The sequence below is a fragment of the Heptranchias perlo genome, chromosome 6 (assembly GCF_035084215.1).
Source record: "Heptranchias perlo isolate sHepPer1 chromosome 6, sHepPer1.hap1, whole genome shotgun sequence".
In the NCBI taxonomy this organism is placed as follows: domain Eukaryota; kingdom Metazoa; phylum Chordata; class Chondrichthyes; order Hexanchiformes; family Hexanchidae; genus Heptranchias; species Heptranchias perlo.
The window spans coordinates 58,713,782-58,741,002 of record NC_090330.1 but is presented as its reverse complement, the minus strand read 5'-3'; the positions used below and the strand labels follow the sequence as shown (position 1 = coordinate 58,741,002).

Sequence of the window (27,221 nt, the reverse complement as noted above, 5' to 3'; positions counted from 1 at the left end):
GTATTCACTAGAGTTGAAAAGAATGAGAGGGGATCTCATTGAAACGTATAAAATTCTGACAGGGCTAGACAGACTGGATGCAGGGAGGGTCTTTCCCCTGGCTGGGGGGTCTAGAATGAGGGGTCACAGTCTCAGGATACGGGGTAGGACATTTAGGACTGAGATGAGGAGAAATTTCTTCACTCAGAGGGTGGTGAACCTGTGGAATTCTCTACCACAGAAGGCTGTGGAGGCCAAGTCACTGAATATATCTAAGGAGAGAGATAGATTTCTAGACACAAAAGGCATCAAGGGGTATGGGGAGAGAGCGGGAATATGGTATTGAGATAGAGGATCAGCCATGATCATATTGAATGGCGGAGCCGGCTTGAAGGCCCCAGCCAAACCTGCCGGGAGGTGGGTCATGAGCCAGAGGAGCCCAGGCAGGTAAGTTTAAAAATTTTTCTTTTTAAAATTTCCTTGTGAGCCAGGAGGGACAGGTGTGCACCTCTGGGCTCACACGGAAACCTTGGGCCTCTCTTGCCCTGGGCTCCCCCCTCCACTTTCCCTGATTGCGATCGACCCCCTTCCACCCCCCTCACTAATTACCTGACTGCCGGGGAACGTTCCCGTGGACCTCGGCATCAGCCTCCTGCCACCCAAATTCCGTCTTCCATCCAATGTCTCAGTTGTTTCTGGGTGTGCTGTCCGCTTCGGGGCTCGTGCACACCACTCTCCCTTCCCCCCGCTATTAAAATTGGGACTTTTGCGTCAGCCACAAAAGGTGCACTGAATACATGAGGCGGTAACTGTAACGATTTCTAGGCACTGGATTGAAACTGGTCAAATTTATTGCACTTTAGACCCTTAAATCTGTTAGAGAAAAGAGGCTTTCAATGCCTCAGTTTGGGTTAGATTCAAATCCCGTTTCCAAAATTTAAAAAAAAGTATCCGAACCATCTACTCACTCAATCCCTCAATGTCAAAGAAGTGTTATGTTGCACCTTTCTATAATATGTTGTTTCACAAGAGAGAGATCTATATATACTGTGTTCATAAATTTTAGTATGTTTTGGTAAAGTTTCAAAGAAACTGTATTGTGTTATCTTCTAGAGTGTGAGTTAATCAATTAAGTCAAAATAATCAAATTCCATATGATAAGGGGTAAAATAATTCAACATACAAAGTGGCAACGTTGATCTATATATATCGATATCTATTTTTATGTGTCGTGACAACACATTTTCAACTGTTTCTTAAAAAAAGATTCTTAGCAATTCAACGTTTGTGTATGATTGTTTTTTGCTTCCCTTTAATATAAACATAATGGGCCAAATCAACCTGGAAAAATAACGGCGAGGTCACATCGCACACCATATTTAATGCGTAAATCGGCCAGCAAGTTCAGCGGATGAAAAGTTACACCATGAGCTGCGAATCTCCAGAACTGGCTGGTCGATTTCCGCCACTCCCCTCGCACAAACGGCATCTCGCCTTTAGCCTCCCCGTGATCTTTAAGAACTTGCTGGATTTGCACATTAATTGCCCATTAAACTCGCCGTGGAAAGTTAGGGATGGTACTTAACTGCGTAAGTACCTTTTTAATGAGGAGATTTATGTTCCTGCAATGTTAATCAACCTCTCTATCCCAGAAAGGCAACAATTTAAACTGTGGAGTCTCATTCCTACAAGTAGTAAATGGTGGTTAAGAGATTTTTAAAATGAAAAATTTTTAATTTTTTTTTCCTACTTTTCCTTTCTCTTTTTTCTCTCTCTCTTAATCCAGTCTTTCTTTCCCTCCCTTTATTTTTCATTCTGTACATGATTTGACTTTAATTCACCCTCCTTCTCTGCATTCCTCTATTTCTTTCTCAATGCTTATATCTCATTGGTAAGGAGATATACTGTTGGATCAAAAGCAAAATACTGCGGATGCTGGAAATCTGAAATAAAAACAGAAAATGCTGGGAAAGTTCAGCAAGTCAGGCAACATCTGTGGAGAAAGAAGCAGAGTTAACGTTTCAGGTCGAAGACCTTTCCTGACCTGACCTGACCTGATGAAAGGTCTTCAACCTGAAAAGTTAACTCTGTTTCTTTCTCCACAGATGCTGCCTCACTTGCTGAGATATACTGCTGGTCCTGTTGTTCACTAAGGTCCCAGATACCCCGTTGCCCTTCCAGCAAGTTACAAGCTGAAGGATGCTGAAAAAAGTCTAACTTATGGCGCACACTGCGAGATGCTCCGCTCCAGAAGATCTGGCCCAATATAAAACTTCTTTACTAATTTACTTCACTAAGCACATTCTTTTTAGGGTTCCTGAACCAGAATTATATGCACTATTTATATGTCAGTCACCGGGATTATTACTATTAGTTAATTAATCTGGTAGCATTAATATCCACTTGCCATCCATTGCCTCACCTTTCTTATTTCTAGTTAAATCATTTTCTGTTTATGGATAATTACAGGAAAAAGTAGAAAGGCAACATTCTTAATCCACTGATCTTTGGACTTTAGGCAAATAGTTCAATGTAAGGAACTGTGGAAAACAGCATCTAAATCCATGTATGTTTATGTTTGCTTATTTTTATCAAATGAATCCAGGACAATGTTTTAAAGGAGGGATGTGAGTGCTGAGAATGGAACTCTATCCGTCCGAGGTACCAGTGTTAGCATCAGGCATTCTCTGGTCAGATATAGAATAGATGGATGTCCCTATTCTGCCCCAACACATCTCAGTCCCTAGCTCAGAAAAGCAACCCTATTGCACCAGTCTGACATTTTCAATTTCCAATTATTGTCATGATAAAAAGGCAGTTTTGTGTCACAAGGAACTAGATTCAGACTGCCAAACTCATTTCACATAGGACCCTTACAGCCAGTAGATAGTGGAGACTTTCAATGATTTGAGCTCGGTCCTAGGGATGAAAGGTCATTGTCTAATCCACTGCACCACCCAATTCCTCTCCATACTTGTTGAGGCTTAGGCCAAGCACCATTGTTATCTCAAAAATTCAGGGTGGCTTCTGTTGACGCCATTCTGTATCTGGCCACTTGGAAGCGCACAATAAGACCATAAGAGATAGGAGCAGAAGTAGGTCATTTGGCCCTTCGAGCCTGCTCCGCCATTTAATGAGATCATAGCTGATCTGATTTTTACCTCAACTCCACTTTCCCGCCTTTTCCCCATATCCTTTGACTCCCTTGCTGATCAAAAATTTGTCTAACCCAGCCTTGAATGTATTCAATGACTCAGCCTCCACAGCTTTTTGGGGTAAAGAAATCCTCCTCATTTCCATCTTAAATGGGCGACCCCTTATTCTGAGACTATGCCCCTTAGTTTTAGATTCCCCCATGAGGGGTAACATCCTCTCAGCATCTACCCTATCGAGTCCCCTCAGAATCTTATATGTTTCAATAAGATCTCTTATTCTTCTAAACTCCAATGAGTATAGACCCAACCTGTTCAATCTTTCCTCATAAGACAACCCTTCCATACCCAGAATCAACCTCGTGAACCTTCTCTGAACTGCCTCCAATGCAAGTATATCATTCCTTAAATAAGGGCACCAGAACCGTACGCAGTACACCAAGGGTGGTCTCACCAGCATCCTGTACAGGTGTAGCATGACTTCCCTGCTTTTATACTCCATCCCCCTAGAAATAAAGACCAATATACCGTTTGCCTTCCGGATTACCTGCTGCACTTGTATGTTGACTTTTTGTGTACGAGGACACCCAGATCGCTCTGTATCGCAGCATTCTGTACTACAAAATAATATTTTACTTTTTTATTTTTCCTCCCAAAGTGGAAGACTTCACATTTTCCCACATTATATTCCATCTGCCAAATTTCTGCCCATTCGCTTAACCTGTCAATATCCTTTTGCAGATACTTTGGCCCCAATATTAGCGGGGAGGCGGGTTGGCAGCGAGGGGTGCGATTGGGTGCGTGGCAAACCCGCATGAACCAAATTTACTGTTTCCGATGCGATCACATGTTGATTGATAGTGGTTAACGTCCTCTCTGGGTTTTGTGCCCGGCAGCTAGCCTGATTGATGGCAGCCAGCCTGTCTGGAGCTGCAACGCTTGGAGGGGGCGGGAAAGAGAGAGAGCCAGACGTCATCCGGCGCTGGACTGGAAGACCGCGGGGGGGGGGGGGGGCCGGGGGGAGGAGAGTGGAAGACCGGGGAGCATCAGAGCGGGAGCGGGAGACATCGGACATCAGAGCAGGTTTCAAAAAGTAGGTGCATTTAGTGTTTTCACTTCATTGCATGTTTTTTATTTAATTTATTTAGTTTCTTTCTCCCTGATCCAGCTCTTCATGCCTGGTTTCATCAGGCGTGAATCAGAAGCCACCCAGGTAATCATTCTAATCATTTCATCTGTCACAGGTAAAGTGCCTTAAGTACCTCAATGAGGTACATTTGGCTCTTTAACTGTCATCTCAACGGCTTTAATTGCTGGTAGGACTTCCAGTTTCGGGTCGCCCACGCGCACACAGGTGGATCTCTGGGAAACTCGGAAGCCGAACAGGATTTGCGCGATTTTCGGAACCCTACCGCCCTCAACGCACCCGTATTTGCCTCCTAAAATCACCCCCTTTGTGTCCTCCTCACAACTTGCTTTTCCACCTATCTTTGTACCATCAGCAAATTTGGCCACAATACACTCTGTTCCCTCATCCAAGTCATTGATATGCATGTTGTAAATAGTTAAGGCCTGCGGAACCCCAATAGTTACAGATTGCCATTTTGAAAATGACCTTTTTATCCCAACTCTTTGTTTTCTGTTAGTTAGCCAATCCTCTATCCATGCCAGTGCATTACCCCCAACACCACAAGCTCTTATCTTGTGCTGTAACCTTTTATGTGGCACGTTATCGAATGCCTTTCGATATATACTGCATCCACTGATTCCCCTTTATCCACCCTGCCCGTTACTTCTTCAAAGAACTCTAATACATTTGTCAGACACGATTTCCCCTTCATAAAACCATGTCGACTCTCCTTGATTCTATTATGGGTCTCCAAATGTCTTGCTACTACTTCCTTAATAATGGATTCTAGCATTTTCCCAATGACAGATGTTAGGCTAACAGTTCTATGGTTACCTGCACAAGTGGACTCAGCATTGACTTTTCCTCCCTCCTGCTGAGAAGCAACCATCTTCTTAATAAACAGACACTCAGGAAACAGTGTGGTGAAATCCTGAGCATGAATTTGCATCCTCACACTCTAAATTGCATATTATTACTACAGCATGAAATAAACCAACAATCAATTCTATACCATAAATCCAGTTTTTGTAAACCTACCCTTTAAAGATAGTTTATAACAGAAAAAAGACATTAAGAAATTCATATTTGAATACTGGTTTTATTTTTAAGTAGAATTTCAGGATTGAGGTCTGTAAATTTATTAGCTTTTTTATAAAGGGAGTAATCGTGACCAATCCTATCTCTGTTGACTGAGCCAGTGCCAAATTTTTTGTGGTAATTCTTTTTAAAACATGGGTGGATGTTGCAGAGTTGAAGAGAAAGAAAGAAAACAGCTGTAAAATAAAATAACAAAGCATTCATTTTTAAAAAATCTACTTACTGGCCAGTTGTAATAGAGGTGACACATCTTATAAGTTAATCTCTGCACATGGTCTGGCTTCATGCTGCTGTTGTCATACACAACATTGTAGTACGTTGGAGAAACAGTGCCTTGACGTGCACATTGACTGATTAGGAAAAAGTCATACCTATCGATATCATAAAACAAAAGCAGGTCACATTCATAACACTGTGGTCTAGCTTGATATCATTATATGAGGAGAGGGCCACTGCATTTTATGTACTTGTGGATACTTTATTGACTTATTAGGGGTAATGTTCTGACTTTGTGCTGCCTGCAGAGAATCTCAGCTATCAGAAGTGCATATCAGAATACTGGTTGGAAAATCATATATAGTGTGCAAATATTTCCGCTATGTGCTCCAAATGGGTGAGACGCCTTGCAGGGAGTGCGATGTTGGAAGATTTTCCCTCTTATACTCTCTTGCTGCTGCAGTGTTAAAAAAACTGAGCCTGACATAATTTTTTTTGCAAAACTCCTAAACTGAATATCCCAATTAAAATGTACTGTGTGAACATTGTTTAAGCTATTGATAAATGTATCAACGATTTATTCTAAATGGATAACATCTTTGTTAAAATAGTGCAAAGAAGAATTCTGTACAAGTAATGTCACACAGTATGATTTCAACCCAAGAAATGGCCTTAAATTCAGAGAAAACCAGCAATAAAATATTTCCAGAAAGGTGCATTATCACAAATTCATTTCAAGACTGCTGTAAATATAAACATATTTGGATTTATTACTGTTAACATTTAAACCTTGGACCTTAAACATTGCCATGAAAGAATTCTCTAAAATAATAAAGATTAGGGCCTCGAATTTACTCGAGGGTTATGCAGGATTTCCACCAACTCTGGAAGTTCCTAATTGCCAAGGTAAGGAGCAAAATCTCCATCCGCCTCTGACAAAGCCATGACATCAAGGGGGTGGAGCCTCCCTATGCCAGAAGATCCTGCTTCCATGGCTCAGAAAGGACCCAGCCTATTATTGGAGACTGGTATGTCGAGAGAAGTGAGGCACGAAGGGCCAAGGGCTTTCGATATGGTCACTGATAGGGGGAGGCGGCTGGATGGTGTATCACAGAGGTTGGCCTGAGCATTAGACTTTCTGGCAGATACCCAAGTTACGGCCACATAGCGCAGGCAAGTATGGAGTTGTGCCCACAGTGAGGTGGGTACCCAGTAATCCCATGTAATCCCAGACTCCCGCTGTCCCTGCAAACCCCAGCAAGGACAGGCTGGAGTGCCTCGGCAGGTGTGATCCCAGTGTGACCGCAGATTTTCAGTGATTGCTGCTAAATATGGAAACTAATTAACTATTTAATTCATTTATAGTTCTAACGAACCATTCAGGACGAGTAGCCTCGCTGTCAATCACAGTGCCAATTGGTGGATTTTGAAGCATTCCGTTCGCATCAGCAAAGAATCTACAGGTACTTTTCTTCCGAACTACAATGATAGTTATTTTGGGGCTAAAAATAAGTAGAAAGATTTTCATTAAAATGTGTTTATAACTGATAGTGTGTTAAGACTGCATAAACAGTGTGTATTATTGATCATTAGAACATTTCTTCCAGTCAACTAATTCCTGATCGTAGTCCAGCATGTTAGAAAACATCCATTCTTCCTATCACATAATTGAAATTTAAACTTAAAACTGAACTATAACATGACTAACATTTATAGTAAAAATGTCAGCACAGGATGGGATGGTGATGTGTGGTTCCTGTAGGATGTGGGAGTTTCGAGTAGCAGAAGCCGACTCTGACTCTGACAAACATCTCTACGGGAAGTGTCTCCAACTGAATTTACTTAACCGTAAGATCTCAGAACTGGAGGTGGAATTGGATACAATCCAACACATCAGGAAAGGAAAGAGATTTTTCAAGCAAGAGTTTCAGAGGGTAGCCACTCTGCTGAGAGATAGGCAACTGGCAGTGGTGGAGGAAGGAGTGATGATTATCCACGGGTCAGGGAAAGTGGGGAGGGACAGGCTAGAACAGAACACGCAGAGCAAATTATCCTTTCCAACAAGTTTGAAGCACTGGTTTCCTGTGGGGAGGATGAGAACTTTGGGCAGGATGATCAATTGGATTATACCAAAAAACATGAGCTGTCTTGTGAAGTGGGGGGGGTGGGTGAGGGGAGGATATTGGCAGGCTCCCATGCTGCGCCAGCTCCTTCTGGCCCCACAAAATAAAAATCTAAAATTTCCTGGGCTGTTTTCTGAGCAGCCTCCAGTGCTCACTTTAATGACCGTTAGTTAGGCTGGCTCAATGCCTAGTACAAACAGATGGAGCATGTGTGAAGCACACAGCGTAGGACCCTGATTTGCATAATTAAGCAGCCACCTGCTTGTTTCAGGTGGCCTCGCCCATTTACAGGCCCATTTGCATCAGATCGGCCTTGGACATCAATGGGGCAGCGGAGGTGCCACCCCCGCACCCCCCGCCCAATTTTCAGCTGCGGGCCGCCCGTTTTGCAGGTAAGAAACAGGAGACCGGCAGTTGAAAATCACCCCCTATCTTTTGCATTGTCGACCGAGATGCTTTGTTTCTTAGGATAAAGAACATTTTGGAAAAATGGGAAAAGATTGTGGAAGGGAAGAGAGAGCAGGCTGCTACTGTGGTCCACGTGGGAGCGAATGATATAGGAAAGGAAAGGTCTGAAATCCAGCAAAAAGAGTTTAAGAAGCAGCTCTTGCAGCAGGACTTCATGGGTGGTAGCCTCCAGATTTCTCACCATGTCGTGCTAGAACAGGTAAAGATAAAAAGATTAGAGAGCTCAACACATGGTTACTGTGGTGATGTCAGAAAGAGGATTTCTGTTTTATGTGGCTCCAATTCTGGGGATGATGGGAGCTACTCCATGAGAATTAGCTACATCTGAACAGGAATGTAGCTAATCAACTGGAAAAATGGATAAAGAGAAGTGAGAAGCAATTTAAACTAGGAAGGAAGTGGGGGTGAGGAAAATAAAAGCAATCAGAAAGACCAAATAAAGAGGGTAGAAATAGATTAATATACAAAAAAAAATAGCAAAAGGCATAGCATGCAGAAGGAAGTAGATGGGCCCCATGCTATCTGATATTGTAAATGGTTGCCTTTCCTCATGTACTGTATCCCCTCCCTTTCAAAATGGCTGTCATCACCCCACTTCTCAAAAAAAAACAACCTCTACCCCTCTGTACTACCACCCAACCTCCAATATCCATTTCCTCTCCAAAGTCCTTGAACATTTTGATGCCTCCAAAATCCACGCCTATTTTTCCACAACTCCATGATTGAATCTCTCTATTCGTTTCTTCCCTTGCCACAGTACTAAAATGACCCTAGTCAAAGTAGCAAATGGCATCCTCTATGACTATGACAGTGGTGCATTTCCCCCCTCATCCTCCTGGATCTTTCTGCAGCACTTTGACATGGTCTATCACACCATCCTCCTTCAACACCCCTCCTTTGCTGTCCAGCTCAGTGGGACTGCCCTCGCTTGGTTCCACTCTCACCTATATGATCATAACCAGAACATCTCTAGCAATGGCTTTTCTTCCCTTCCCCCAAAAAATTATTCCTTGGCCCCCTCTTCTTCCTTATCTACATGTTGCCACTTGACAACATCATCTGCAGACATGGGGTCAGCTTCCACATGATGACACCCAGATCTAACTTTCCCCCACCTCTCTCCACCCCTCCACTGCCTCTGTGCTATCAGACTGCTTGTCCGATATCCAGTCTTGAATGAACTGTAATTTCCTCCACTGAGAAGACCAAAACCACTGTCTTTGGCCCCCACCACATTTATAGCACTAGTAGCCAGGAAAGTATGCAGTCTGATCAGCCAGGAGTTTAACTGCAATTATAATCAGTCATGGCAAAAAAGAACATTAATGTTGTTTGTTCCTGGATAGCAGGAAGCAAGCCAAAGCAATCCCATTTGTTGATTTACTAACAAAATACTTCCGTATAGTTTGTTGCAATGATAGCAGTGCTCTCCTTTGGATAGCTGACAAACTCTTTTCAAAAATTTGAAAAAAACCATCTGATGAAAACACCAGATTTCATCTGCTTCAGTACTCCTTGCAAGAAGCTTCAGTCCATTCAGTCAAATGCTTATTCTGTGTCAAGTGAGAATACAAAAGAAGCCTCATCCTGTCCCTGTGCTCTCTCACAGTAAAATAGGCAACACATCAGGGGGCATTAATGTGGCCCCTGCACAGTGTGCCAGTGCCGGTGTTGATCAGGCACTTTGTGGGGGGAACTTTAACCCTCCCAGGATGGCGGGAGAGGGGCGGGGGGTTTTAAAATTTCAAAAATTGAAAACCCCACCCCAACCCGCCCACTTCCGGTTTTAGCAGAGGCGGGTTGGGGGGCAAGCGACTAACCCGCTCTCGAGAGACGGGTCAGTTATTTAAATATGTTAATAAGGCTGCGTGTCTCAAATTTTACCAAAGTTTTAGACTTAACTGCTGCGGGCCAGGTTTCCCAGGGCTCGGTAAATACAGCAGCTGAAGGGAGGATAGAACGGCTGGATCCAGCGGGTAAATGCTTTTCCAGCACTGCTTGTGGGACAGGACGAGCAGGAGTGCTTCCCCCGGCCTCTCAAGCAAACCTGCTTCCCTCCCTGCGATCCGCCTCCCCTCCCCTCCCCCCGTGATCCGATCTCCCCCCCGACCTCCATGATCTCCCCCTGGCCTCCACGATCTCCCCCAACTTTCCATCCACGATCACCCCACCGACTCACGATCTCTCCTTCCCTCCCTCCTTTCCTCTCCCCACTTGTGGCCTTGTGTCGCAGGCCTTCCCACCCGACAGCCAGCCAGCCTCTCAATCTGGCTGACTGCCGGCCGGGAAATGGAGAAAAAATTTTTAAATAAGATCATGCCCTTAAATTCGGCAGGACCTCTGTGTCACCCGCATTTCCGGGTTTCCCGGCCACTATGTCTCCCCCGCCCCCCACCACCTCCCCATACATGCTGTGGCCTGTATATCTAGGCAGGAATGAGCAGACCTCAATTGATAATGCAAGATCACTTATTTGTACGTTTTTCTGGCACCTGAATGTGGTGCACCGGAAGTGTTGGAATTTCAGGCGCCAGCAGTCGATCAAAAGCTGCCTGTAGAGCAGCAGAAGGATTTTCTGCTGGGGAGGCTTTGCAATGTGCAGGAAGGGAGGAGAAGTTTGGGATGGGGGAGAGGAAGGGAAGGCGGGCACATGGGGAAGGAGCAGGAAAACAAAGAGAGGTTGGGAGGAGAGTTTTAAGGGAGTGACAATGGGTGACAGGAAGGGAAGAGGGTGAAGAGTGAAGGGAAAGCGGGAATGTGGAGAGAGGGAAAGGGGAATGGAAAGGGGGTAAGGTTAAAGGGGGAAGGAGGAGCAGAGGATGAGGGACATGGGAGAGGTGGATCAGGAAGAGTTGAATGGGTGGGGAAGAAAGGTGAGGGGGAAGGGGGAGGAGGCAGGATTGAGGGGTGGGTGGGGAAGATACTTGAATCCAGCATGTTTGACTAATGCTGTATTAAAGTTTGACAATTCTCAGTATTTCACCATAGAATACATTGATTAAAAACGTCACACATCACCATTCGATAAGTTAATTAAGAGATTCAGACTTAACTATTGAATAAAAATTGAATTAATGGAATATGGGGAGGGTGAGCTGACTGATCCGAGGGATTCCGAAACTGACCAATTTTTAAAATATAAAGGTTTATAAACTAATTATTAACATATCTAAACCTATCAAGTTTTTAGAAGTATATTATCTAAAAATAAAGAAAAATAAAGAATTAAGATGTCTAATATAAATCTTCATACTTACCTTCTACAAGTTCTACAAATTTAAGAAAAAAACAAGATGGCAGCTGAACTGGGAGACAACTTATTCAAATCTGCCCTTTTGCAATGTGATTGTGCAATCAGTGTGACAAGTTTACAGAGGTGAATCCCTTATTCAATGTGGATACAGGAAATTATAATGGGAAAAATTTGGCTCAAAAAATGTGACAACAGGAAATCGAGTGGCACAGTGTGTAGTGGTAAATTTTTAAAATATATTACAGATGTTAACCTTGTACACTTCTATAACACGTGTTTCCTACATTACAACAGTGACTGCACTTCAAATGTACTTTATTGGTTATAAAGTGCTTTAGGATGTCATGAAAGGCACTATAAATATAAAGACTTTCTTTCACTTTCGCACTCTTGAGCTGAAATGATTGCCCACTTCCACTTCTGGTTTACCATTTCCAGTGGCTTCCTGAGTTGGCTATGTGCCTCTCCAAGGCCAATTAATGCAGACTTTGTCATTGTGTATACTACACTTTCAAATTAAAAATAAAATGAAAACTTCAGGAGTAGGGGAGCAGAGACAGTTAGGGGTTCAGATACATTAATAGTTAAAATGTGATGGGCAAGTTGATAAATCTATAAAAGGTGTATCGTATCTCAGGTTTCATAAATGGGGACATAGAATACAGAAGTAAAGAAGTAATGCTAAAGCTATGCAAATAATTGGTTATGCCACAGCTAGAATAATTTATCCAGTTTTGGGTACCTTACTTTAGGAAGGATATCAAAGCCAAGGAGAAGGTATTAGAAGAGATTTACTAAGACAATACCATGTATAAGTGGCTTTAGTTATGAGGAGAAACTGGAGCTCTTTCCAGTAGAAAAAGAAGATTAAGAGGAGATCTGATTGTGGCATTCAAAAGTATAAATGATTTAGCTAATGTAAATAGGGAAAAACTCTATTGGTCAGTGAGTTGGTAACTAGAGCGCATAACAACTTGCATTTATATAGTGCCTTCAACATAGAAAAACATTCCTAAGGTGCTTCACAGAGACATAAAGAAATTTAACATCACCAAAAGAATGAAGGGAAAGGTTAGGATAATTTTTTATGCAGAGGATTATTAGGACATGGAATGCCCCACTAAGAATGGTGATGGAAGCAGAATCCATAATAGCTTTTGAAAGAGAAGTGCATGAGTATTTGAAAAAATGTAAAACGGTTTGGAAAAGGGAAGGGGGATTCAGATCACGTGGACAGCTCTTTCAGGGAGTCAGCGTGATGGGCCAAATGGCCTTCTCCTGTGCTGCTGTCAAACTCAATGGGTCAATTTTCACCTTTACTGTTTGATTTCAATGGGATGAAAATTGGACGGGTTCCACAACAGGCAGGCAATTTGCTCTGCTAGATTACCACCCAGGCAATGAAAGTGAAAATGTAACCCTATGATTCTACACTGAAACAAGAAGCGCATAATTAACTTGCTATAATTAAAAGAACAAATGAACATAGCTTTTATTTTTAAAAGTAAGATTTTAACTTAGAAAGTTGAAAATGAGAAAACAGAAATATCACATTCTTGGTTTAGAGCGATATATTTTTACAACGGTTTTCTAAATGTACATACATTTTAGTGCTTCCATATTTATATATACTGCATAATTATTGATTTAGAGAGCTTACTGTTCAAGTAATTAAAATATTTAGGTGTTTCTGACAAAAAAAAACTGAACCTTACCTATAGTCAGAGTTAACCACCTTGAAGCTGTCCAGTATTTGGGGCACTTCGTAGTCTACCAGTGTCATCAGTTGCCCATCCCCTACACCATCACGATAAACTACAATGCGGCCAGGCAGGACGTGATTTACTTCAAGCCATTTGTTTAGAGCACCTATAAAAGAATACATTAGTCATCAAATCAAGTAGGTAACACTTCCCAGACCGTTTCACTAGAGCAAGTAAAACATTTACAACAAACCTGTATGGGCCTTAACTTCATAAAGTTGTGGGCTATTATTTCTGGTGAATGGAACACTTTATCCATTGCAAGGTGCTTGCTATACCTCACTGGGAATCCAGTGTCAGCATGAAGCATTCCCAGGGGAGATGCACCAACAGTTTACCACAGAGTACTGGTTGGATTACTCTGCCCCAACAATGTGATTTAACCTCTTCCTTAGAAGACCATCTCCTATCATAAAAGTGTGTCTATTCTATTACCCACACCAGCAATCGTTATGACCTCTCACCAGTCTAGATTCATGCCCAGATACCAGAAGTGAAAGGATTATGTGCTTTTCACTGTACCAGTCAGTATTTTAAACCACACCTCAGTGATTTTTGGTATAAATAATTCAGGGCAAATGAAGCATAAAAATGAATAATTGTTTCAATTGGCAAAATATGAAATAAACCTGCACAAAAATAACAACTGCACAGGTTATTTAACATTTTAAAATATTTTACTAATTATTCTGTTAGCCTAATTAAGGGATCTAGTTCAGGAGAAACAGTGTGAAATGGCAATTTTAGTTTTGTTCTTTCTGACAAGATGCCAAATTGATAAAAGACATCTGCTATCAAACTTTATTTAATATCTCATTGCTTCACTTTTGTTTAAATATAACTCTTTAAATATGCTCTGTCTCAGTCTGATTTCCGCAACTATAAGTACTAAAAAGTTTTTCATCACTGCTAAGGACTGAATCATCCTGCTTTTAAAAATATCAGGCCAACAAGTTAAGAGAAGTATCCTAAAACGTTGTTCTTGAAATTCATTACGAAAAGATAGAATGCAGAATGTGTTTTCAATAACTTTGTTTTAATGGTCTCATGTTGAATTCTATTGTGCGATCTGCAGCACATAAGCTAATTACTGATTCTTAGGCCCTAAAATTCCAAGTCGCACAATCCAGCCACCTAATGGCCCTGATGCTGAACAGGACAAAGATGCAAGTCCCGCCAGCAATTTGTTAATTACACCACGAGGCCCATAAAATACATAAGGGGCAGGAAATGCAAAAAAAAATGTGCAGAGGTATTCTGTACAAATAATATTGTTAGTATTGGACAAAAATGGTGCAGTGATTATTTAATATACAGATAATTATTTTTATAGTTACATTATGGTTTATTGGTTAATGCTTAATGCAGTTTTAGTGTAAGGAAGCACTCAAGGATGTAGCTGAAGCATTTAAGAACATAAGAACACAAGAAATAGGAGTAGGAGTAGGCCATACGGCCCCTTAAGCCGGCTCCACCATTCAATAAGATCATGGCTGATCTTCTGCCTCAACTCCACTTTCCCGGCCGATCCCCATATCCCTTGATTCCCCTAGAGTCCAAAAATCTATCTATCTCAGTCTTGAATATACTCAATGACTCAGCATCCACAGCCCTCAAGGGTAGAGAATTCCAAAGATTAACAAGTGAAGAAATTCCTCCTCATCTCAATCTTAAATGACCGACACCTTATCCTGAGACTGTGCCCCCTAGTTCTAGACTCTCCAGCCAGGAGAAACAGCCTCTCAGTATCTACCCTGTCAGGCCCCTTCACAGTCTTATATGTTTCAATGAGATCACCTGTCATTCTTCTAAACTACAGAGAGTATAAAACCATTCTACTTAATCTCTCCTCATAGGACGACCCTCTCATCCCAGGAATCAATCTAGTGAACCTTTGTTGCACTGCTTCTAAGGCAAGTATATCCTTCCTTAGGTAAGGAGACCAAAACTGTACACAGTACTCCAGGTGTGGTCTCACCAAAGCCCTGTACAATTGTAGCAAGACTTCCTTACTCTTGTACTCCAACTCCCTTGCAATAAAGGCTAATGTACCATTTGCCTTCCTAATTGTTTGCTGTACCTGCATGTTAACTTTCTTGTTTCATGTACAAGGACACTCAGATCTCTCTAAACACCAACATTTAATTGTTTCTCACCATTTAAAAAATATTCTGTTTTTCTATTCTTCCTACCCAAGTGAATAACCTCATATTTCCCCACATTATATTCCATCTGCCACCTTCTTGCCCACTCACTTAATCTGTCTATATCCCTTTGCACACTCGTTGTGTCCTCCTCACACCTTTCTTTCCCAACTACCTTTGTATCGTCAGCAAACTTGGATACATTACACTCGGTCCCTGCATCTTAAGTCATTAGTATAGACTGTAATTAGCTGAGGCCCCAGCACTGATCCTTGCGGCACCCCACTAGTTACAGCCTGCCAACCTGAAAATTACCCGTTTATCCCTACTCTTTGTTTTCAGTCCGTTAACCAATCTATGCTAAGATATTACCCCCAATCCCATGAGCCCTTATCTTGCATAGCAACCTTTTATGCGGCACCTTATCGAATGCCTTTTGGAAATCCAAATATACTACATCCACTGGTTCCCCTTTATCTACCTTGCGAGTTACATCCTCACTCTAATAAATTTGTTAAACACAATTTCCCTTTCATAAAAGCATGTTGACTCTGCCTAATCATATTATGATTTTCTAAGTGCCCTGTTACTACTTTCTTAATAATGGATTCCAGCATTTTCCCGACGACCGATGTCAGGCTAACTGGTCTGTAGTTCCCTGTATTCTCTCTCCCTCCTTTCTTCAATAGCGGTGTTACATTTGCTATGTTCCAATCCACTGGGACCATTCTAGAATTTAGGGAATTTTGGAAGATCACAACCAATGCATCCACTATCTCTGCAGCCACCTCTTTTCGAACCCTCAGATGTAGATCATCCAAGGGATTTGTCAGTTTTTAGTCCCATTAGTTTGTCTAGCACTTTTTCTCTACTGATATTAATTTTTTTAAAGTTCCTCACTCTCATTCGCCCCTTGGTTCCCCACTATTTTTGGTATGCTTTTTGTGTCTTCTACTGTGAAGACAGAAGCTGGACTGCTCTTCAAGCAGAATCAGCATGCAGCAAGGTGAAGATATGCTTCAATCAGGATCTAGTTAGAAGAGCCTGGAACTTCTCAACAAGTGACATAAATAATCCTCTAACTGAAATTAGGTGTGGGGGGATGGAATAGTGGGTAGCAAGAGACCCGCCAATATAGCAGATAGAATCATGTTGAAGGAAATGGCATAGGTAGTGAGTGGCAACTCCCTTACTCCAATGACTCCTCTCCAATGGAGGATATTGGAGGGCCTGTTTTGTGCTGACTAAATACAAATGATCAAAGATCAGAAATGCTTTTTCTTTTTCGAGGCTCATACTCTGAGGAGATCCTTACATGAGCCTAACAGGTAGGAAAAAGTAGTCAGCAGGAAACTACTTCTTATTTCCACAGAAACCGTAAGAAAGAACAATGTCAGAGAAAGAAAAAAAACTATTCAAGAACCTTCAGCATCTGGCACTGCCAAAAGAAATTGGCTCACTCCGTCATGAACCCTTTCACTTGCACTCACCAGTTCAATTAGGTTAATTCATGGTGATAGATAATCTAAATGAGGAATTGACATAAGGGGGGGAATTTGAACACCCCCACAAATAGCAGGAGAGGGTTAAATTGACAAAATTCTGAAACCCAACCCCAAGTTGCCGTGAACGTGCCTACTTCCAGTTTAACCGCGCAGGGTTTGAATGCGTCAGAGTAACCCGCTCTGGAGAGGCGGGTCAGTGATTATAACATGTTAATGAGGATCCTTTCATGAGATTTTGACAGCGATTTGAAATTAACGCCTCCTTCACGGGTCTTCCGGGGTTCAGGTTGGGTGGCGCCATGGCGGCTTTTCATTGGACTTCGGATGAGGAAGACAATCAACATCATCGGCAGCAAGGTCGTGTTGTGGAAGGAGCTGCAGGTGGACAACAAAGAGGGGAGCAACAGAGGGGTCGAGTTCACAGGAGGCACTGCCCACCTAACAGGATCTACAGAGGCTCAGCTTCCTGGAGCAGTGCTTCTAAAGGCTGAGATTGTCACGTCAGGTGGTCGCAGACATCTGTAGCCTCCTAGAAGAAGACCTGCTGCCTGCTGGCCCTGGTGGCCACGCATTACCAGTGGCTGTGTAAGTCACCACCACCCTCAATTATTTTGCCTCTGGTTCCTTCCAGGGTGCTACCGGAGGCATAGCGAGGGTCTCTCAATCTGCTGCACACAAATGCATAAGGCAGGTGACGGATGGATTGTTTTTCAGGGCTGGAAAGTATGTAAACTTCTCCTGTGATAATAATAGCCAGAATAGGGTGGGCACTCAGATTAGCATCTATGGCTGGCATCCCACAGGAACAGTGTGCTATCGATTGCACACAAGTGGTAATCCAAGCACCATAAGATCAACCAGGAGCATTCGTCAACTGCAAGGGATTTCATTCCATCAATGTTCAGCTGATGTGCAACCACAAGAAAAGGTTCATGCAGGGCTGCGCCAGATTCCCTGGGAGCTGCCATGGTACTTTCATACTGCAGCAGTCCAACATCCCCAACCTGTTCGTACCTGGGACCATCCTTAAGGGGTAACTATTAGACGCCAAAGGATACCTCCTTCAAACCTGGCTACTGATACCTCCGAGGAACCCCACCAATGAACCCCAAGGGCGCTACAACACCAGCCATATGACAACCAGATGTGTCATCGAGCAAGCCATCGGCAGGCCCAAGATGCGCTTCAGGTGCCTGGACAGGTCTGGAGGTGCCCTTCAGTACTAGCCAGCGAAGGTCTCTAGGATAATTGTGGTGTGCAGCGTTCTGCACAACATAGCGCAGCAGCAAATACCAGCGGTGGAGAAGGAACAAGCCTCTTTATCTTCATCTGATGAGGATTCCAATGGATAGGAGGAGGACGAAGAAGTGGAGGAAGATGAAGATGGGACATCCAACACCACACCAACCGCTCACATTGCTGCTCGAGATGCCAGGGATGTCCTAATAGCTCGAAGGTTCAGTTAGTCACTCACACTGGACCAAAGTAACTATCACCTCCCCTGCCCCCTCTCCCCTCCACCCCCGCCACTGACACAAAGCAGTCCTGTAAGGACCATGCACCGATTGCACATGCACCAATTGGTCTCAGTCAATTCATCACCAAGCAACTAAAAACCCGATTTGTCACTCGCCAGGTAAGAATGGTGAACATGGGAAATTGGTGCAAATTAATAAATTTTAATGTGAATAAATAAACAAATCATACTTACTAACATGATGTTTTCAGAAACACCCATGTGCAATCCCTCAGTGAACTACAAAACTTTTCTCTTCCTTTCCCTACCGTTCCTACGTGGTGCAATCCCTGTGGCTTCAGCAGTGATAGAGGCAGGCTGCTCTGATCCCTGCTCTGACTTCTGAGACGTTCGCGGCTGATGACCTCTTGGTGTTGGAGTCCGTGAGGGCCCTGCCAAAGACTGCGCAACCAGCAACTGTGCAGGGGTAGACTCGGCCATCGGGAGACGAAGCCGCATGTTGGGTACTGGTTGGTGGGGGGGCAACGAGTGAGACGTGGGAATGCTTTGAGTGCAGTTCCCACTTCCATGTCCCCTTTCGCCATCATCCCTCTCCTGGGCCAGCGGCACGTTTTTTTAATTTCAAAATATACTTTATTTCATGAAATTTAAAGATACCACAATTCCAAGGCGATACCATTCAAAACAATACAACATGGACCGCACACAATACGATTTCAATATTACAATTTAAACACAGTACATATCTAATAATACATGCTGTACAATACAAGGTGGGATGGCCTTACACGGTGGCCTTTCCCCATAGAGCCTTTGCGTAGGTCACACCTCATTTTAGTGGGTCCCGCAGCACGTACTCCTGGACTTTGGAGTGTGCCGGTCGGCAACACTCGGTCGCGGATAGCTCCTTCAGCTGGAAGACCAGCAGGTTTCGGGCGGACCAAAGGGCCTCCTTCACTGAGTTGATGATCTTCCAGTCGCAGGTGATATCTGTCTCAGTGTGTCCCCCGGGGAACAACCCATAGAGCACAGCATTCTGCGTTATCGAACTGTTGTGGATGAACCGGGACAGATACCAACGCATCTCTCTCCACACCCTCTATGCAAAGGGGCAGTCCATCAGGAGGTGAACAATGGTCTCCTCCCCACCGCAGCCTCGAGGGCAGTCGCGGTGGTGCTAAGATTCCGTGCGTGTTGGAAGGACCGCACTGGGAGGGCCCCTCTCACCACCATCCACGCTACATCCTGGTGCCTGTTGGTCAGTTCTGGCGATGAGACATTCTGCCATATGGCATCCACCGTCTGGTCAGGGATCCACCCTCTCCTTTCCTCGCAGGGCTCTCAGAACGTTCCATGTCGACCACTGTCTGATGGCCTTGTGGTCGAAGGGGTTCCTCCTAAGTAACTTCTCCACCTGGGACAGGCGGTGGGGTACGGTCCAGCTGGATGGGACGTCCTGCATCTGCTCGGCCAGCGTGGCCAGACCCAGCCTTCTCAGTGTGTAGGACAGGTAGAAACTCAGCGCGCGTAGTGACACTTGCTGTTTGCATACTGGGACCTCTCTGCGGGGGAGCATCTTGGTGCAGATCAGTGACGCCTTGTAAGGCCACGGCTAAGGTACCTGTGATCCCTTTTAAGGCATGGCCATGGTCAGGGCCTGCAGGGACTGATTAGTGTGCCGCGATTGAAGTTCCACCAAGGAGGCCACTCTATCCATAGAAGACATCCTTGCAATGGCTTGCGACATCAATCCACAAATGCTTGAGCTGGGGTCCTACATCCTCTGTGCTATTATGGACACTGTGCCTAGCACATCTGCCAGTACCTCGCAAATTTCCTACTGATCCCTCTATCACTCGCCTTTTCATTGATGGCCTCCAGGGTTCAGCATCTATGTCCAAATGAGCAGAGCTTGGAGAGGAATGCGCCCCCCGACACGGACTCTCCACAGCTGTCCCTAACACCACTCTCTGCTCATGCTCACTTGTGAACTGTGATTCACCAGGTGAGAACCCACCTCACTGTACAACAGGACTCACCGCAGTGCTCGTATCTGTGCTTGTGCCTGGTTGGCATGTGTCCTGTGACGGAGCGCTCTCAGAAGGAATGAGCTCCTCTGAGGAATCCTAGTCATGTTTGGGCAGGGGCTGCTGTTTTTCACATGATGGCCTTGGAGAAGAGAAGAGTCGGATATTATTTAATCACGGAAATGTAAAAATGTTGTAACTCAGCATGATTACGGTGATCATATTTCACCCGGTGCTGAATTCAAGTCAAGGTGACTTAGTTTTGTAGGAGATGTGGATTGCGTAGATTAATTTTGTCACCTTGCAGCAATGAAGTCACAATCTCTCCATCTCCGATGGTCAGGGACGCTGATGTGCCGCTTATGCCCAAAGCCTCCTGTTTGGCATTTGTGAGCTCCACGATCTGTGGGGTCCACCTCCGGTCCTCTCCTTCTCCCTCTCCCTTGTATTTTGCGCTCTCTTCTTCTACAAGGGGGTATGACAGACTTATGAGTGGCTGTAAGGCACGTGTGCATCCGATGGATGCAATGCATTCGGTAAGGGTGACTATCATCGTGAATGGCACTGGCATATTTTTGATGACGTGTGCTGAGAATCATTGGGAGCTGACTGAGGTGGTATCACATTACATAAGGATTTGGGTGAGAGTCAGTGGTGGCTGGAGGAAGGAGGAGGTGAGGAAGTGCATAGAAAGGAAATGATGGGTGCTACTGAAACTTAAGTGGCTGTGAGGAGTGATGTGAATGGAGTACGCTTGACAAGACAGAGCGACTTTGCTCACCTTTCCTAACTTGGCTTGGTCATTAAAACGCATCCAAGTCCTCATGACAAAACTTCTGCTGCTCACTTCTTGGACCACCTCCAACCACGCCTTCTTTGTTGAGGTAGCAGTTTTTTTTCCCATTGCTAGGGAAGAGGACCTCCTTTCTCTCCTTTACTGCACCCAGCAGTACGTCCAGGGAAGTGCAATTGATTCTGGGTGCAGCCTTTGCTCACCTTGATTCCATCTCTCAACTTGAACTTCATACGACACAATCCACAGAACTTCAAACCTCCTCCACACTACATCTGTGAAGTGGCCCTTTAAATAGTCGAGGTGAAATTGTGTCATGCTGGTCCGCATCACGCCTGCTCACACGCAGTGGAGACGCAAAGCCCAGAATTAAATGATAATGAAGCATCCCTATTGAAATCAGACATTCCTATGCATCCCACGATGTTGTGTGTTTGTCGCGCGTTAACGCCACCGCCCCCCCCTGTCCCTTTAGATCCCTCCTCTGCATTATTATCGGGCCCAAGGTGATTCACAACTCAATTGGAATTGAGAGATATTGGAGGTGAAATGTGATGTACTTGAGCAGAGGCTTAGGAGATATCAGACCTGGCTATTGAGCATTCAGACAATGTTCTCAGCATTCCTGCCACAAAAAGACAAATGCTTGCACAGCATTAGAACCATATGAAGGCACTGTAAAGAATCTCCGGAGATTTGTTCCAGATGGCAGAGTCCAAAGCCATTCTTTGCATCATTATCAGAGAAAGCTTCTCCGTAACGCAGAGCATTAGTGACAGCCTCCTCACTCTCTCTCTCACACATACACGCACACACACACAGGACATTAGTGAACCAGTTGAGGTTTTACACAATCCAGAAACTTTCATGCTTAAGGTCTGGTACAGCTCTAGCCCACAAATTATCAGATTTTTTTTAGTTCAATTTCATCAATTTGTTAAAGTAGATTTTGAACTTACAAATGCTGGGTCATCATCCAACTCCATAACCGCTACATTATAATACCCAAATAGCTATACATGTGCCATCAGCATCCAAAATTTACAGTGCTTATTTTTAATAGGATGAAAAAAGTAAAAAGGGGGTAAAAATCAGTACCTTTCATGCAAACCTTCAAACAATCAGCCACCTCTACACTGGAAGACTGGAAGACACAGCGGGAAAACCATCTGCAGAAAACAATCCATCCAGTCAATCCAAGACAAAAGTAACACTATGACTTCAAATTCACACCATTGAACTTTTCTGATTATTACACTGATCAATTGTAAGATTGATTAAGAAACAGGAAAAAAGGGTTAAATCTGTTTTAAATGGTTGAACTATGCATCCATGTTGATGTATCAGATAAGATGAAATGGGAATTAACAATTCACTGGCCAAAAAACATCCAAATGCTATACCACATCTCAATGGGAAATATTTTCTTTTTGGGTTAAGAATTACTTCAATTGAAAAAGACTTTCTTCTGTCATATATATATATAGTAACAGACAGTGGAAATTTACAGGAAACGCAAAAACAATCCAACCTTCACTGTAATTCTTCCTTCAGATATACATTTTATAAGCTGCTGTCAACAGTAATGTATTTCAAAGTGCAAGGACATTTATATCTTCACAGCTGACACAGTTTTGGTTTGCAAATCTTTCAGATGTTATGAGGCATATTTTCCTCTCCCCCCAATCCCCCCGCCCAGTGTGGGACAAGGGCAGTGCAACCAAAAAGCACTAGAAATTCACTAGAAACACATCTCACACAGTCCAGAAACTCTGCTGCCATCTGGATTTGGGCGGGGGGGGGGGGGGTGTTGGTAATGGTTTCCCAGCTTCGCCCAGGCCCTGCCCTTGTCAGAAAGAAGAATGAATGTGGTTCTTAGCCCTCTTTGTATGTGGTTTGATAAAAACAACTAAAAAGAATTCCTTGTCTTTCTTCAGGGATCCAGGCCACTACGCAGGCCTGGACCTCCAAGGTGGACCTCACTTAACCCTGATCATGAGGCCATTAGGCCTCTTCCTTTTCAGCAGATTTCAGAAGAAGCATCAGGCTTATGAAAGGCTAAAGATGCAGGAACTCCTGAGAGCTCTGCCCCTTCAATGTCAATGGCTTTGTTTGGGGTGATTGGATGTTTCTCCCCCAACAATGACCACAGTAATCTTAGGCACAAGTCCTGGACCCAGCATATCTGGGTCCTGGAAAGATCGAGCATCAGAAAATCTTAGCAGAAATTACTACTGGAGGACAAAAGCATGCATGTATTCTGAAAGTTGCCATAGAAATGTAATACTTGAGGGGTTGACATTTGGTAAGATGGCCTGAATTTTAATTTGGAGCCAGGAAAGATGGAGGGAGGGAGGGTTTGTGGACCCGGAAGTAAGGGTTTCTCGCAGATCCTACCGAACTTAACGGTAGGATCTGTTTTAAAATTTTTCAAATGGTTTCTCGCCCGATAGCCAGCTTGATTGATAGGCTGGTTGCCTGTCGTGCGGGAAAGCAGCCAGGGAGCAGATGGAAGGTAAGCCGGAGTTTGTATGGAGGGGCCACGGAGAGATTGAGATCTTTGGGGTTGGATGGGGGGAGCGATCACGGTGCGGTGGGTGGGGTGAGTCGGAGATCGTTGTGGAGGTGAGCAGTCAGACATCGGGGGGAGTCTCGGACAGAGCATGGGGGTGGAGTGGGTCTCCAACATTCAGGGTGGGGGGGGGCGGCCGTTTGTGGGGGTCCGATCATGGCAGGTAAGTTTGTTGGGCTGAAGGAAACACTCCTGCTCCTCCTGGCCCACAAACAGTCCAATAAAGGCATTTACCTCATGATCTGGACCTTCTCGCCTCCTTTTCACTGACAAGATTCACAAGCCCTGGGAAACCCGCGCTGGAGACGTTAAATTTAAAGGACAATAAAAATCAATTTAAAAAGACCTAATTAACGTCTCAAAAGGATGTTAACTGCTGTGATATCTAGCCGCCTGCCTAGGGTCCTGACTGCAGCGAGTAGGTTACTCCCACGCATCCAAACGCGCCACCTTTAAACCCGGAAGTTGGAGCCGGGTTGCGGTCGCACATAAAAATCAATTATTTTATGTATCCACCTGCCCCTTACCCACCCGTTCTTGGGGGTTAAAACTTCCCCCCTCCACCCCCCATCCCACAATGAGTCTAAACTGAACTTACTTTGTGATTGTGCTGTTGATACTTGCCACAAATCCAACATATATCCCCTTTTTGAGTGTATCACGGTTAACGTCAATACCAATCACCATCAGAGATTTTAACTGTAGAATAAAGTTTAATTTCTGAAATTAGCACAAAACACATCACTCACATGCAAATGTACTACCAATAATATAAGAGTTAAATAAGAAGAAAAAATATAACAAATCTGTGTGTAAACTTCAAATTATAGAGGAAGTTGCTGCATTTCCTCTTTCTATGGGTCTTTGATCACAGGATCTTTCTGTACATCTGGGAATATGGCCTGAACAAGTATGGGACTGCAGGCAAGTACAGCTTCCATCCTCACTGATGATAATGACTTGGGTAATCATGATGGAAAACAGCCAATAATCTGCCCACATATTTCTTTAGCAACTTGTATTAATGGCATAAAATCCCCAAATTCACTAAAATGTGAAAACTCATTATACAGACCAAAAATACAGAAAAGTGGAGCAGCATTAATGTAACTAATGCAAATGTACGTGTCGAAAATCAACCATCTGCAATCAGATAGATTCAAGGGAGCATCCATTTAGAGAATACTTGAAAAAAATGTATAGAAATGTTTAGAAGTGATCAGATTGTTAATGCAACTTAAAAGGGAACAGTGGACAAGTTGAATTCAATGCAGGCCAATTACAAAGTATCAAAAAAGACAAACTCTAGCTTTAGGCAAGATCTTGGACTGAGTACTCACGGGAATCTCTACCATCCACAATTCTCCACCTATTTTGCAGGACATCTGCAAAGCAATTTTAGTGACAATACTCATCATATTCGCCTTGTTCAAAGTACGGGCCACCACACACTGACTTGGAGTTGGCATTTCTACGCACAAGAATTTCTTTATGCAGTCATAATTATCCTTCTGATTTGAGGACAGGATGCACAACACCTACAATTCAAGAAAAGGATCATCAGTTGTGAAGAACATATCAGGGAAGAAATTAGTATGTGTTGCACCATTCTTCAGGCGCTCCCGGGCAGACACCCAAAACAGGCTCTAGGCCCTTCAATATGTAAATTAGGGGCCTAGCACCTGTTAAAGGACTCCTTGGAGCGATTGGTCACCTCATGAGCGGGGCTGGCGACAGGCCTGCCCCACTCAGGATTCTTCAGCGGCCCCTGTGGCCGCCAACCAAGGGTAAGATTTTTTTTTAAAATCCAAGAACACCTTCCTATTGAGCTAAGAGGAGCAGGAGTGCTCCCCCGACCCCATAGGAGACACGATCACCGCCGCCCCTACCCCCAGGGCCAGCTCATACCCCTCTCCTGGGACTTAGCTGAGGACTGCTACCGGTGAGGCAGGCGGCCGTAAATCATTTTCTCCTGTGGGGTGAGCTGCCTGTGGAGGCGCTGCCAGTTTACATCGAGTAAGCGGATGAGGCCCGCGGACTGATTGCTATCGATCCTCGGGCCTCACTTCAGGACCAGACTAATTTATACCCCATCATATCCATGGATAGTTTTATTCAGCTTATAGTATTTATGCCGTGCAAATATTTTAGGCTAGGTTTTCCTGAATTTTGTCATCAGTTTCTGGCAGGGGGAGAGGGCGACAGAGGAAAATTGCACAGCCAGTCCCAAATTCAGATCCCCACCCCAAAATCCTTACACAGCCATTTTCTTGGAGTCTGCTGGGAGCAGTCATTAATTGGCCAACATGTGCTTCACCCATCACAAGAAAATAACAGTAGGTGGGTAAGGTTTATTTCGAGGACCCATTTCCCTCCCCTATTCAGTGGCTGCTTGTGGCAGGCCTCAAGTTCTGCACAGTTAAAGGCCACAAAGGACCTGGTGCAACATGCAGGTAATTATTTTAACATTTTAATTTTAATTTTTCTAAAGCGCATTTAAGTTTTTAAAGTTTATTTTCATGGTTTTAAATTTCTTTAAGTATTTGTAAAGTTTATTTTAAAACTTAATTATTTTAGGTTTAATCTGGGCAGTCTGAGCCTCTGGAACAAATGGGGTATCCCTTAGCACATCCCACCCCCTTCATTCCTCTGCACTGGGAAGAAAGAAGAGGACTGGGTAGACCGCCGCAGAGATGGCAGGCTGCACAGGCACAGCAGGTGCCCACTACCCACGCCGCCCAGTCTGCAGACCCAAATGGGCTACTTCGTTGCTAACTCCAGGCCATGTTTCAGAAGGCTATGCCTCCCTCAGTAACCAAGGACTGAGTTATGCCAGCTGTGGGCATAACTCATAAAGCTCCCTTAAATTGACTAACGTCCAAGTTAGGTGCCAAATGAATCCTGCCATCATAGTCCCCTTTTGGCAACAAACGCAACTCAGTTGCTTGCTGACATTGCAGTCCCCTCCACAACTACCAAGGCTTCCATTTGGAGATCATTCTGATATTCCTTTGCACAGACATTCCCCTCCCTTTCCCCAAATCATTTTGCACAAATCCCATCAGTAACAGAAACATCTCGCTGACAACAAATCTGACAACTCTCTTACTGTTTACGATCACTGTGCCTCCCCTTGGAGCCTACTTTTGTGTGCTTTTTCTGCAGGGTTATTGAAACAAGTGTTTTGTTTCACGGGCAGGTGTTAAGAGTTATTTCCTATTTCAATTGAGAAAACAAAATCTATGCTGTAAACTGTAAAACTTAAATTAGTATATAGGTGCCGTAGTTTCAACAAATTTAATGGCCCATGAATAAACAACTTGCTGAGTCAAATAATTATTTTAAGGTTATTAGTATCTATCACATTATCTGATCAATGCTGGACAATGGGTTTATTGCAAGTTCAGGTGTTAACTGATCAATTTTAGATAGGCAGTTACTGATATATTAGTTTTCAAATACTAAGACTTGCATTTATATATAGCGCCTTTCACGACCTCAGGACACCCCAAAGTGCTTTAC

The 27,221-nt window shown here is 43.8% G+C and overlaps 1 protein-coding gene across 1 annotated transcript in view; it reads right to left on the bottom strand.

Annotated features, from left to right (window-relative positions):
- Positions 1–27,221, bottom strand: part of LOC137323014 (piwi-like protein 4) — a 132,322-nt gene that overhangs the window by 2,083 nt on the left and 103,018 nt on the right. Inside the window, exons 15-20 of the mRNA XM_067986350.1 lie at positions 25,040–25,237; positions 24,298–24,398; positions 22,226–22,296; positions 13,134–13,287; positions 6,951–7,076; positions 5,582–5,729 (exon numbers count right to left, since the gene is read on the bottom strand). Coding sequence (XP_067842451.1) covers positions 5,582–5,729; positions 6,951–7,076; positions 13,134–13,287; positions 22,226–22,296; positions 24,298–24,398; positions 25,040–25,237 — 798 coding nt within the window. The remainder of the gene's footprint in view (positions 1–5,581; positions 5,730–6,950; positions 7,077–13,133; positions 13,288–22,225; positions 22,297–24,297; positions 24,399–25,039; positions 25,238–27,221) is intronic.